Raw genomic sequence first — 14,829 nt, forward strand, 5'->3', positions numbered from 1 at the left:
CTCACCTTTCTCTCTGCTATTGACCCATGTGGTGAGTTACCGGTTCCAACCTTCCATCCTGGTCCTGCCTTGCTCTGACATAACCCCAGATCTCATCTATAAACGTGTCCCTGGGTACCTGGAGAATGCAAGCCTGGTTTTATACATTTATAAATGTAGTATAGCAAGAATGGTAGGTCTAACCCCCAACAGCCATGATGCATCCCAAACCAAGGAGAGCTGGCTTTTTGATTATCCTGTCCTGAGACCTTTCATTCTGTGTTCTCTTAAGTTAGAGCCAGTAACTCACGGTTCATGTTGGCACTGAGCGCTGAAAGCAATGGTTCTTTCTAAGTTACTTGAGTCGATGTTAATATCATACACTACTCCTCCGAGCATAGCTCCCTTCAGCCTCCACTGTGTTCAACTTAACAGCAAGCCTCTGAAAAGCCTGATGTTTGTGCGTGGCCTCTTACGTTTCGTATTCTCGTAGGGCCACGGTATCGGGTGCTTAGAGACGCTCTGTTCAATATTTTAAGTTGGACACCCTGTGGATATTTCTGTAGCGATATTAGCGTTTCAGAAAAGAGGGGATAATATAATGATTCTGCTCATCACATGAGTGAGCCTCTGTGACCTTCCGAGCAACACAGTAAACCCTCACTAATTTTATCCCAAGCATAGAGAATCCTGTTTCAAATTACCAGACAGCATGCCTTTACAAGTAAGATAATAAACATGATTCTTAGAAAACCAGCCCTGCTCTTTCAGCAAACGTACTTTCTCCAGTTTATTTGGACAGGATTATTTAATCCTGGTGATGATAACCGTTCACAGCACAGGAGCGAACGGATGCTGGTATATTCGGTGAAAATTGACGAAGGCCCTGGAATTTGAGGCTAAGCTGCAGATCTGTGGAATTGAATCCTCGCTGATAAATGGAACAGGGTCTCCAGTGTTTGTGCAAATTACAGAGTTTAGACTGGAGGTTAGTGAAATTAGAATCAGCTGTGTTCTTCTGATTTCCTTATCATTCATCCACTCTTTTTAGAAAACATTGAATTCATCAGTCAAAATTTGATAAGCAGCCTACTTAGGGAGCTGGAGCTTCCTCTGTTGCCCTTGTTTTGTGGCAACGAGGTTTGTGGAGAAGCAGAGAAAACATGCCATTTCCAGAAAGGAGACTCTAAATTCAAGTACTTTCTGATTAACTAGTGATGAGCAATTTGAAATGCTGATATGTGTTTGCCTGTGTTAGGATAAGGTATGTTTTTCTTCACTCTCTAAGCCTTCTTTGTTGTATGCTCCTTAAACATGTGTGGAATCAAATCGTGTGTTTTAATTAAATTTAGACTTACTTTACCTCACGATGGCTTCTTCTGAAGAATCAGCACTCACCACTTAATCGTTGGCATCCCCGTCATGGTGCCATCATGGAAGATGGGGCTGCCTTGAAATGCAAACTTCTGATCCAGTAGCAAGCCATTTCTCTTGTGCTAGTCTCCAGAAAGAACCACCTTTTGCAGAGGTTTTTTTTTTTTTTCCTGTAAAGAGAAGAGTAATAGTGGGTTAGTATCCAAGTTGTTATTATATAGTAAAAGTCATTCTCCCGAGACCTCAGGTGAACCAAAAAAAATGCAACTCATTCTCTCTTCTTCAGTAGAAAGAACCACCTTTTTTTCTCTGTTCCTAAAATCTCTGAACTTCTTAAGCCCAACAGAATCAAAGAGGGTGTTTACTGGGGGGCGGGGGGGGGGGGGGGGGAGGAGACAATGGAGCAGATCAAGAAAAGAATTGCAGGGATTTACTGAAGTCCCAGTTTTTGTGATGTTGCTAAGTCCTTGATGTCAAGCAAGAATCAATACTTCTCTCCAGTCCTGTTTTAAGCCTTTGTTTCATCCATAGCATGATAAAATTGTGACTTCAGGCAGCATGTCCCGATCAAGGTCGTGCTTTGAGGCTGCTCCTTGAGTCTCCCCAGCCCCCTTGCCTTCTGCTTCACAGGGGTATCACTGCAGGTATTGCTGCAGCAGTGGGGCCCCAGGTCCGCAGAGCAGTAGACAGTGTTGGACGGACCAGTCGCAAGCACTGCAATGAGTGTGTTCGCCACTTGGCTTGTGTGGCCAAGGTTGTATCTTAGCAACCTACTGGCCTGCTCCTTGGGGGCCCTATTAAGTCCTCCCGAGCTCCAATTTAACACCGACTCTATGCAATAATTTATATGTACACCGCGTATTCATCCCATTAGAGCATCCATGCCAGGTGCTATCCTAGGGGTTGGGAATACAGCAGAGACCAATAGAGAAGAAAAGTCTTCTCGTGCAGCTTAAATTCTTATGGAATCCCGATAACAGTGGGGGACTAGGTGCCTGGGGAAGCAATGTCTGAGTGTGTACTGTAAGGGGATTCCACTAGAGGTGATCGTACTACGTGGAGTAAGTCAGAAAGAGAGAGATGAGTATCACATGACATCACTGATACGTGGAATCTAAAATATGGCATGAATGAACTTACAAAACACAACAGATTCACAAACCAAGAGAATGGGCTTGTGGTTGCCAAGCGGGAGGGGAGCGGGGAGAGATGATGGGAGTCCGGGGTAGCAGATGCAAACTGGCATATAGAGCATGGATACACAACAGGCATGGGGAACTGTGTTCAGTCTTCTGTAATAAACCAGGAAAAGAAGGTGAAAAAGAATATATACTTGTATAACTGAGTCCCCTTGCTCAGCAGAAATTTGCACAGCATTGAAAATCAGCTCTACTTCAATACAGTTGTTTAAAAGGAGGGTCCCAGAGACCCTCGCATACCTGCCAGGTCTGCTTGCTTTGTGAACCCTGAATTCAGCCCTTGTTTCCTTTGGGTGCAGTGTGGGTGCCTCATCTCTCAGGAACCAAAGCTCTCGCAGCCTCTCCTTCCTGCCTGTCCCACATCCATGAGTAACTGCAGGGACCCTCACCTGACCAGAATCCCCGTACTCAGGTGGCTCTGAATTGTGGCAGGGATGGGGACGGGGCCGCGAGGATTGAGGAGGGTGGGCACATCCATCCTTATTACAGGAGTTGTTTCCAGCCTGATCAGCCACAGAGTCCGTGAGTTCTGTGAAAGCATTTTGGAGATTCGCTCCTCCCCAGAATTTAGAGTTGTCCTGAAAGAAAGAGACAGACAGACCATCAATCCTGAGGGTCCTTTCCCACCATAATATGCTGGAAATCCATCAGAAGCTTTGGGGGATTCAAAGAAAGGCTTAAGGTGTCTGCTGGTCTGACTTAAACGCATTGCCCCTCTTGTTTTTCAGACTGTTTGTCATCCAGGATGAGCTATATCACTGGGATCCATTAAGGCGTGGCAGGGAAGTGGCCCTTTGCCTGTTTTCAGATTGCAGAGAACTCTGCTGCCAAGTGACACAGCGTCTGTTCTTTTCCAGGAACCGAGGAGCTATTTTAGTTGTTACTTGTTCATAAAGATGAAGTTTGAGACTTTTTTCTATGTTGCTCCTTGATATCTTTTCCCCTTACGATTTCCTTTTCTTTCTCTCTCTGGTGCTACTCCTGGGATCAGAAGATGCATTGAGGCTTCATCAACCAGGGAGGGAAATGAAAGATTCCCCCGTGACAGGGGCTCATCAGAAATCCCCAGAGGTTCGAGAAGGGCACCTCTTAAACAAAATCAAGCTTCAAAGGTGCAGGGCAACTCTCCAACGACGATCTGTTGGCGATTTATGTATTATTGACGCTCAGGTCATGAGATGAAGTAGCCACCGTGCTGATTATTTACACTTCCTCTGTTTAATTACAGTTTGAAAATGAGATCATCACCAAGCTGGATCATGAAGTGGAAGGAGGCAGAGGCGATGAGCAGTACAAAGTGTTATTTGATAAAATGTAAGTGTTGATTAACAGTGGGATTTATGTCAGAATGGAGACAGAGAGACTGTAATTCGACGACAATGAACTTTGTAGCCCAGAAATAATTAAAAAGTGTTAATGATGGACATATTTTAAACTGTGCCTCAGTCCGGTTTCTTTTTCTGAGTGTGATTAACAAGGTATGTGTAATTATTTTTCAGCCTCCTGGAGCACTGCAGGAAACACAAATACCTCGCCAAAACGGGAGAGACTTTCGTAAAGCTTGTCGTGCGCCTGATGGAGAGACTTCTGGACTATAGAACCATCATGCACGATGAGAACAAAGAAAACCGCATGAGCTGCACGGTCAACGTGCTGGTGAGTGAGAGCTTAAATATCCCATCTGTCCTGGGAGATGAACCAAGAATTTCAGAGCTTCGGGACAGCTGGCCACAGGGCTTTGCAGGGCGGTATGTGGCTTCCTTCGCTTGTTTCCTTGTCTGTTGCAGGGAATGAAGAAGGGAGGACTGTTTGCAGATCTGCTTTTTAAGCATGTCTGCCCAATAAGCACGTCTGTGCAACCATCTTTGCTCTAGATGTCTGCACAGTTGTTCTTCCCCTGGCTCAGAAGATAAGAAGATCTGTCTTGCTTGTAACCAGGGAGCGCCCTCCCTGATTACAGATCCTAAGTGGGGAGTTTGGGTGTGTTTTGTTTTGAATACCTATTGATGGCTCTGCTGGGTCTTTGCTGCCGTGCACGGGCTCTTCGTCGCTGGACGCGGGCTTGCTCTAGTTCCAGCGTGAGGGCCTCTATCGTTGCGGAGCACGGGCTCCAGGAAGGGAGGTCTTCAGTTGTTGTGGCCCATGGCTTTAGTTGCCCCAGCCACATGTGGGATCTTAGTTCCCAGACAGGGCATCCAACCTGTGCCCCCTGCATTGCAAGGCAGATTCTGAACCCCTGGACCACCAGGGAAGTCCCGCTAAGTGTGTTTGTTACTAGGATCCTTGTAAACTGCGGTGGGGGCAATGGTGGCCTCCGAAAGAGATGTCCACATCCTGATCCTCAGAAATGTGAACGTGACCCTATTTGGAAAAAAGGCTCCTAGCGGTTGTGGCTCAAGATCTTGAGATGAGACCAACTGGGTTACCCAGGTGGGGCTGAGTCCAGTGACAGGTATTCTTAAGAGAGAGAAAAGGAGATGGCAGAGACCCCAAGGAAAGACCAGGTGAAGTAGGAGCAGAGATACCAAGGATGCTGCCACAGCCAGGAGGTCCTGGAGCCACCACAGCTGAAAGGGGCAGGAAGGATGCTTCTCTTGGAGGCTACGTGGCCCTGCTGACACGTGGATTTCACACTTGAGCCTCCAAAATGGTGAGAGGACGCAGAGCTATTGTGTCAAGCCATCAAGATGGTGGCGATTTGTGGCACAGCCACAAGAAACCCGTGCGTGGCCACATGAAGGCTCAGGTGAACTCAACCACCCCCATCCATCGGCCTCTGGCACAGCTGCAGTCACTGGACTTGGCCGGGTTCTGAGGACACCCCGTTCCTGACACAGTCGTGGTGCATCAGGCAAGGCTACAGGGCGAGGAGCTTTTAGGAAGCTTTACAGCAAACTCAGCGGCTGGGAGTGGTTGGCAAACCTCATGGCCCTAAGGAGCCACGTGACCCCACGTCTGGCTCCAGAGTCCTCTGCCTCTCTCAGCATCTTCCTTCTCTGTTTCCCCCTTAAGGAGCCAAACAAACAGCCTTTTCATCAATTTCCCCTGCCTGTCCCGACGCAGGAAGGCCAGGAAACACTGCTCCTGCTTTCTTCTCTTTACTTCCCTGGATTGTCCTCATCACTGCCCAATCGTTGGACAGCAGGTGGAAGCCCTGCCCTGACTTTCCCTGTTTGTATGGACTTGTGGGCCCTTTGAGCTCATGGGAGTGGACTTTTGTGCCAAGAGGAGCAGGACACATCATTCATTCTTGAAAATCACCAGAGGGGTTTGGACTAAAAAGTTAAGCAAAAGGGAATACTTTTTACCTTCCTTCTTGAGTATCAACATTGAATCTGAGCTTTGCCACCAAGAGCTGGCCGCTGAAAGCTTGTGCAGTCTCAGCCCTGCATTCTGGGGCAGGCCAATCTGTTTTGGCCAGTGATACACAGTTTGAGAGCAAGTTTTCTTTTCCTTGAAAATCTAAACATGGGGGACTTAAGGTTTCTGGTCCAGTATGTAAGGCAGCTTGGAAGTGGTTACCCCCATCCTCACTACAAGAAGAAAAGCTGCCAGACTTAAAATCAACAACTCTTCTTAGAGTCATCGTCTTAGATCCACTGGGAAAACGCCTGCTCCCCAATTTGAAGAGACAGGAGGATACAGAGAATCGCAGTTCCCTGCAGCAGAAACTGCTGCTGGAGCCACTACCTGACTCCTTTTAACTAGCACTTTCAACAGAAAATTACAAGGTGTCTTAGAGGCAAAAGACACAGTTCGAAGTATCAAAACATCAGATCAGGACTTGGACTTAAGATTTTAGAATTATCACACTGGGAATTAGTATGTCATGATTAACATGTTAAGGGCACTAATAGAAAGAGTAGACTTTATGGGAGACCAGCGTGTCAGGATGGCCGATTGGACAGAGGACCAGATGGTTGGATGGCATCACCGACTCAATGGACATGAGTTTGAGTAAACTCTGGGAGATGGTGAGGACAGGGAAGTCTGGCGTGCTGCAGTCCATGGGGTCATCAAGAGTAGGACATGATTGAGTGACTGAACAACAGCAACAGGGGAAGAATAGGTAATATAAGCAGAAAGATGGGAGCTCTCAGAAAGAATCAAAGAGAAAAATGCTAGAAATCCAGAACACTTGCAGCATGAAGAATGCCTTTGGTCTCATCAATAAACTGGACATGGTCGAGGAAAGATCAGTGAGCTTGAAACGTCTAACTACATTTGCATGTGCTTCGTAAGGGCCTTGGACCACTGTTGGAAGTGGGCTTCCATCCTTGAGATCTGGCCCACACCGGCTGTTTGCCTCTCCACCCATCTGTAGCCTGACTGCGCTGGGGTGGCAGTGAGCTCTGCCCCAGTTAAGGCCTCGATCATTTGCTCAGAAATGAGCCCAGCTCTTAGCCCCCTGCCTTCTTTCCTCTGTCCAAAAGAATTTACTTTGATGATGCCAATGTGGTTAACACAAAATAGAAATCAGCATTTTTCTGCATGAGAGAAACAGAAAACTTTTCAAAATCATTCCCTTCCATGGACATCCTTTTCTGGTGCGTCCTCTGATCTTTAAGGGGATCCAGAGGCCCTTTTGTGTCCTGAAGGAAGAATTATTATTATGTTGATGAGGTTTCCAGCTTTGATGTTCGACTACTATTAATCTTTGTTTCAAGCACAATCTTTTTGAGTGAACCAGGATGCAAAACCTGGCGGAGATACAGTGATGAGCTCGGGCCTTTTACCAGAATCAGAGTCAGGGTCAGAACAGTAAGCGTTTGTGAGGACACCTGAGCTCAGAGTTCCTGGCGTTGTAGCCTGCGTTCTTCTCTCGTCCTGAGACTGTCTGATATTGTTCACGTCCTTCGGCTTGAAACATCCTGAATCTTCCCACGAAGAGTCAAGTGTTCTGTTCTTAACCATTTCCTGGGGAGGATGACATGGATTCCAACCTATCACGATTCTTTCACTTAAAAAATATAATAGATCTCTGGATTTCAAAGAAATATAACTAGATTTTTACAGGTAGACATTCTGTCTCATAATATTCACTGCTAAGATTACATTTAATCTTATAAATATATTTTTAACCTCCTGGTCCATTTTTACCTTTATCTTGGTACTTATGAAACAAATAGAGTTTCATAGAAGCAAATATGTCTTTCTCAGTTCAGTTCAGTTCAGTCACTCAGGCATGTCCGATTCTTTGTGACCCCATGGACTGCAGCGCACCAGGCTTCCCTGTCCATCACCAACTCCTGGAGCTTGCTCAAACTCATGTCCATTGAGTCAGTAATGCCATCCAACCATCTTATCCCCTGTCGTCCCCTTCTCCTCCCGCCTTCAATCTTACCCAGCATCAGGGGCTTTTCCAGTGAGTCAGTTCTTCACATCAGGTGGCCAGAGTATTAGAGATTCAACTTCAGCATCAGTCCTTCCAATGACTATTCAGGACTGATTTCCTTTAGAATGAATGGTTTGATCTCCTTGCAGTCCAAGGGACTCTAAGAGTCTTTCTATCTTTAGATGAATATGGAGGTATAAACATATGTTTAGAAAAATATAAAATGTACCCAACTGATTACTAAGTAGAAATTCCCTTGAAATCCTAAGGTTAAAAACCAAAGAACATAAAATATATTCATCAATAGAGAAATGTAAGCCCATTGCCAAATTTCCATTAGAACCAGTGGTATTATCCTTTTTTTATGGAGTTGGTGGGACAGTCTAAGTTGTGTGGGCTTATTAACATCCTATTCTTTCTATCATTTAAAAAGATAAAAAATAAGAGACAGAGGCTATTATTCTGGCCAGTAGCCTAAGTCCTTTATTTTTTTAATTAAACTTTTTATTTTGCGTTGGAGCATAACTGATTAACAATGTTGTGACAGTTTCAAGTGGACACCAAAGGGACTCAGCCGTACATATACATGTATCCATTCTCCCCAGGCTCCGCTCCCATCCAGGCCCCCGCATGACATTGGGCAGAGTCCCCGTGCCATGCAGTAGGTCCTTGTTGGTTATCTCTTTTAAATATAGCAGTGGGTGCCTGTTTATCCCAAACCCCCTACTGTCCATTCCCCTGCCCCTCCCCACTGGCACCTGCAGGTTCATTCTCTGAGTCTGTTTCTTGGGGCTTCCCAGGTGGTACTAGTGGTAAAGAATCCACCTGTCAATGCAGGAGATGCAAGAGATATAGGTTCGATCTCTGGGTCGGGAAGATTCCCTGGAGAAGGAAGTGGCAACTCACTCCAGTATTCTTGCCTGGAAAAATCCCATGGACAGAAGAACCTGGTGGGCTACAGTCCATGAGGCTGAGATGAGTTGGACACGACTAAGTGACTGAGCACAAAATAGACAAACTTCTACCAGCAAGTCTGTATACACAGTGGATCACAGTTCCCACTGGACCAAATGCAGATTTGTAATGAAGTAGAATTTCATCGTCACCTTATAATCACAGTTTTCAGTTACTGGTAGGTGATTTTGTTGTATGTCCTCTGGCTCGTCTACGCAATTATCATATCTACGCCAGAGAGTAGTAAAATCATTCTTAATTTACAAACATAAGTCAGGTACTTTGTGGCCCTTTTATAAGGTTAATTAAGGTGTTTCCAACTAGAAATCTGAAAATCTTATCATAGGATGTGTCTCAGTTATGACGGAGTACAAAACTGAAATGCAGTGAAATGCATGTGCTCTGAAAGATTAATACATAGCGCTGGATTGGAGTTGGGAGACTTGTCCCAGTGGGGTTGCTTGGAGAAACACAGCTGGCAGCGCTGGGGTAAAGAGAGGACCATGGGGGTGGGGGGCCCAGAAGTGGGGCCCCCGCTGAGCAGTGTGAACTTTTATACAAGGAACTCGAAAGTTTTATATAGAAATTGGAATTTGAGATGAACATCCTTCGGGTCTAGGGAGGTTTTGAAGTCCTATGCAGGGAACGGAACTCAGCGCAGGCAGGAAATAAAGACATTTCCATATCTCGGAGAGGAGTGAAAGTCGCATGATATCCCTGTTGTGAAATTGTAGAGGAGAATGATCAAAAGCTTCGGAAAGGATTAAAAATGGGAGGGCAAAAGAGAGTGGTGTGAAATCGTAGCTTGTAAACACTGGCGAGTCAGAGCTGGAAGTGAACAGCTCATCCTTCTCCTTTGATGTAGCTTGCCTTTGTTACGTGGCTCCCAGTTGTCAGCCAAAAATATCCTCATTACCCGAAACCAGGGGACACTCACAGCTGAGAGGCTGCAAAACGTGGAAATCTTGGTGCGTCTCTCTAAATGCGCCCCCTTTTACTCTCCGCATGTATTTAGCATTTCTTTTCAGACAGATCGATCGTGGAAGCAATGTCTTTTTTTTGGCTAATGAAATAAAAGAGGCTATTTCATCTTCCTGGATAATTGCATGCATTTATGATAGTGATATCCACTAGTTATCTCGGGCCCCATTCTAGAGGGCTCACTTCGTGTGCAGGTGCTGAATTTCACACTGAAAGTGGCCGTGGTGTTTCCATGCCTTAGACCTTGTTAGGTGACTGTTCTGTACCTTTCTGGTGGCCTCATGTACAATAAAGATTTTAAAGCGTAGAGATTTCTCATAAAGAAATGTAACTGTTTATGAGCAATGTTTATGCTCATCTGAAAATAGTCTACAATATGTAGAATTAGGGCTTTCCTGGGGGCTCAATGGGTAGAGAATCCGTCTCCAGTGCAGGAATCTCAGGAGATGCGGGTTCAGTTCCTGGGTGGGGAACGATCCCCTGGAGGAGTGCATGGTGACCCACTCCAGTATTCTTGCCTGGAAAATACCCTGGACAGAGGAGCCTGGCGGGCTACCGTCCATACGGTGGCAAAGAATTGGACGTGACTGAGCACCCCACTCCAGTACTCTTGCCTGGAGAATCCCATGGATGGAGGAGCCTGGTGGGCTGCAGTCCATGGGGTCGCTGGGAGTCGGACACGATTGAGCGACTTCACTTTCACTTTTCACTTTCATGCATTGGAGAAGGAAATGGCAACCGACTCCAGTGTTCTTGCCTTGAGAATCCCGGGGATGGGGGAGCCTGGTGGGCTGCCGTCTATGGGGTCGCACAGAGGGACACGGCTGAAGCGACTTAGCAGCAGCAGAGTACACATGTAGAATTAGCCCATTGTCGCTAGTCGGCTAACTAGCCTTCCTGTCTGTCAGTGCTGTACACAGGATGTTTTATTAAGCAGTAACTGGTTTTCTTACTGTGTTTTGGAAGGCCTGTGTAGAACAGCACTTTCCAGTAGAAATTTCCTGGTGATGGAGACGCGCTTATGTGCACTCAGGACACTATGCAGGGGCCCTGGCTCCATGTGGCTCCTGAGCCCTCAGGGTGTGTGGCAAGTGCCATTGCGGAAGCGAATTTTTAACTCCATTCAACTTAAATTAAGTTGACTTTCTCTTTGAGTACATATGATCTGTGGCTATTGTGTCCAATCAAGTTACAACAGTGTGTTGCCTTCTTATGGCTCTTGGTGAGTGAGGCCAGACCCAGTGTGCTCTAAATCATGTTGATGATGCTTATTCCCAAGTGAATTGTCTCCCACTCCTAATGAAAGTATAGTGGTTAAGAATGGTTAAGATATCACGTCTTTGGGTAATGCTTTGTTGTAACTGAAAACAGGTGACATTCAAATGACAGAAGTAGATTTAAGCCATCATGGCTTTTTTATCTTTTAATTTCTAAAATTAGAATTTTTTTCTTTTTATTTTATTGAAATATAGTTGATGTACAATGTTGTGTTGGCTTCAGGTGTACAGCATAGATTCTTTTCCATTGTAAGTTATTACAAGATGTTGAGTATAGTTCCCTATGCTATACGTAGGTCCTCGTTGGTTATCTATTTAGATGTGGTGTAGATACACAGTGGACTATTACTCAGCCATAAAAAATGAACATTTGCAACAACATGGATGGACCTAGAGATTATACTAAATGAAATAAATCAGATTGAGAAAGATAAATATCCTATGATACCATTTATATGTGGAATCAGGGAAAAAATGATAGAAATTAACTTGTTTCCAAAACAGAAATAGATTCACAGACATAGAAAACAAACTTAAGGTTACCAAAGGGGAAACATAGTGGGATAAATGGGAATACAAGGATAGAAGGATAAATGGGATAAATGGGAATTTGAAATTAGCATATACATCCTACAGTATTTAAAGTGCAGAAAACTTATTCATTAGAATTTTTATCCCCATCCAAAAAAAATGAAGAGCAATGTAAGCGATTTCTGCATTTTATATGGATTTTTGGTTCAGATCCAAAGAGTTGGGTCTGTTTGTCTTTAACACAAGTTGAAGAATTGTGAATTTTTAATGTGCACGTGATACCTTTTATAGAACTGGTTTTTTAATATAGTATTGTGGTTTGATTTCTTTCAGAATTTCTACAAAGAGATTGAAAGGGAAGAAATGTATATACGGTACGTAAGCATCAGGCTTCTCTACACCCTTGATCTGTTGATGATAATTGCTGTCTGTCAAATCCATGCTAAAAATATTTTATAATCATAGGGGTTTATCTTGTAGAAAATCATGAAGGCTGGAGTTTGAATTTGGTGGAGATCCTGGAAGTATTGTCAAGCCTAGGGCAGTGTGTCCAGGCTGATGTGGAGATTTGGGGGTGGAGGGGGTCATACATAGTCAGCTCAGAAGCAAATTATTGCGAAGGGTTTTTGTTCCTTTTGACTGACCCTTATAGCAAAAGGCACCACTACAAATTTTAGCGTTTCACAGAAAGCCATATGATCAAATGAGAAGTCTAGTTTTAACTTCATCAGAAATAGGACAATATTATACATTTTCATTCTTACCTGGATACCAAATTCTCAAGTTTTGTATTTTCTGCTGGAATTTTCTGCTTCACTTGCCTTTTTCTCTAGGATGTTGGACTATGATTGGACCCTCTCCATATTGGTCTCTTTTAGTGGCGGTGTCAAATTTTAGCAAGATTACCCCTTAGAAGACCAGAGTAATTACATGATCCACATGGCATTGGTGTTTAATGATGGATTAGTTACATTCAGCATGGTTTTCTTTCTCTCTCTCTTTTTTTTAAGTCTCTATTTATTTGTATAAAGAGTAAACAAAGTCATGATTTTCTAACTTTTGGTTTCTAAGACTTTTTAACTTTCTCCTTTAAAAGCAATACATGTGAATATAATAAACTTTGGGGAAAACAATTAGTTTCTTTTATCCAAATGTAGGTTACTTTGTATTAAAAAGCCTCCTTTTCTTTATGGCAGAAGAATTCTTTTGATCACATTCACTGTGATCACTGGAGCTCTTTATTCTTATGGATTTGTATTTTTATGGATTTTGTGTGTGTGTATTCAGACTCAATAGACATGTGAGAAATCACAATGAAACATTGTGTCAGCTCATTTCAAATGTATGGAGAAAAGTCTAGAAAAGATGAGAAAGAATGAGAAAGCTTGAAGCACAATTGTGCCTTCTTGGGCCATCTTCAGCTTTGTCCTGAAAAGAGAATACTTAAATTTTTAAAAATATATCTATTTATTACTCCGGTTGATTTTTCTTAATGCTTTGTGTACCAGAAGCTTCCAAGGCATTATGTATTGTGAACTTTGTAAAAAGAAAGAATAGAGATGATTTACTGTTGAAGTAGAATTTTGCTGTTGCAGTACTCAACACAAATTATTTTGTGACGCTTTCTGAATATACCTGTGTTTTATCATCTCAGGTATCTGTACAAGCTCTGTGACCTGCACAAGGAGTGTGATAACTACACTGAAGCCGCCTATACCTTGCTCCTCCATGCAAAGCTTCTGAAGGTCGTAAAGTTCACCATATACTTTTATGATTCTGTTGTTATGAATTATAAGATCACTTAATATTTGATTTTCCCATGACAAATTTTTAGTAAACCTGTAACAAGATTTTATGGATATTAACTCAAAGCAGTGACATTAACAAAGAGTTAGGAAGTACTTTGATTATAGATTTGACTCCACTGAATGCAAATTTGACAGGATGTCGGAACAAGTTATCACCGAGCATCTTAAATACCCATCATTAGTCTGTCAGCTTGCAGTGAGTTAGGGGCTCTCTGTTTCTTTATTCCTATCAACAGGACCCAGTAATGCTGGAGAGTGACATCAGTAAGAAGGAATTTCTGTGTTAGAACAGCTAAGAGGATGAGCCCACTGCTTGTAATCTTAGAAAACAGTGTAGGGACCAGATCTTGACTTCTCTCCCTGTGCTCCAAGGGCATCCATGGAGATCTCCTGTTGGTCTATCAGTGCTTGTTAGACCTCCTGCCTGACTCCTGGGTGTGTTGCTCCTGAGCATGAGTCTGTCTTGAGTGATCATTTTGTTGTGTAGATAGCTGTGGACATTGGTGTGTGTGTGTTGCCATAATATATTCATGTTCTTCCCCATGTCCAGTTTCAGCCCAGTTAGTCTTACAGAGTGAACTCACAGTAAACAGCTGGGTGGATGTTTATATTGATGAATGGAAAGATGGAAGTATCGGTGGATGGAGGGATGTGTGGGTAGACAGATGGATGGCTGTGTGGATGGGTGGAAATGTGGATGAATGGTGGGACGAGTGAGTGGATGGATGGCTGTGTGGGTGGATGGCTCTCTGGGTGAGTAGTTGGATAAATGAGGAAATTTCTTTACAACTTCTAGTTTTATATTTTAAAACTTTAGCAAGTCACTAGATCATCTTTCCCATTATATCCTCATAAAAAATTGAAAAATTATAAACTAGATAAAGAGGAAGAGGTATGAGAATTAGAATTAAGTTGTGTCTCCATGTAAAGACTACTCATTCAAGAAATCCTGTGTCTAAACTCAAGCCAGTTCCCCCTCTTACCGTCTGAGCCACCAGACAAGCCTGAATGGAAGGAAACCGGCTGAGATTGTGCTAAAGATGCTCAGTGCCTGTTGGATGATGAGAGGAGCAAGGCAGAGGCCAAGTCAGGCAGCGAACCTCCAGCAAGAATCTCCCAGCCCCTGGTCCAGTCCTGAGCTCTCCAGTCGCTTGCGCGACACGTATAAAAAGAAGCTGGAGTGTGGAGATTTACCTCCACCTGAAAACGAAGAGTCGATTCCAAACCAAGTGCAGTAAGACTCGCTTCGGTCTGAACCTCATCTCTAGTCATCCGTGGTAGCCCTGTGGTTTTGCACCACATAAAACTCTGCAGGGAACGTCGTTTCTGAAGCTAGGAATTCCAGCTGGGCCACTGCACACGAGCTGTCCCACTTTGAATTCTTACGGCTT

At 43.9% G+C, this 14,829-nt stretch overlaps 1 protein-coding gene across 2 annotated transcripts in view; it reads left to right on the top strand.

Annotated features, from left to right (window-relative positions):
* The window catches only part of DOCK1 (dedicator of cytokinesis 1), a 556,534-nt gene that overhangs the window by 473,140 nt on the left and 68,565 nt on the right, over positions 1-14,829 (top strand). For both annotated transcript variants that reach the window (XM_005225872.5, XM_002698580.6), the window contains exons 34-37: positions 3,781-3,866; positions 4,052-4,208; positions 11,964-12,004; positions 13,285-13,375. In XM_005225872.5, coding sequence (XP_005225929.2) covers positions 3,781-3,866; positions 4,052-4,208; positions 11,964-12,004; positions 13,285-13,375 — 375 coding nt within the window. The remainder of the gene's footprint in view (positions 1-3,780; positions 3,867-4,051; positions 4,209-11,963; positions 12,005-13,284; positions 13,376-14,829) is intronic.

The sequence above is a fragment of the Bos taurus genome, chromosome 26, assembly GCF_002263795.3.
Source record: "Bos taurus isolate L1 Dominette 01449 registration number 42190680 breed Hereford chromosome 26, ARS-UCD2.0, whole genome shotgun sequence".
Lineage (NCBI taxonomy): Eukaryota > Metazoa > Chordata > Mammalia > Artiodactyla > Bovidae > Bos > Bos taurus.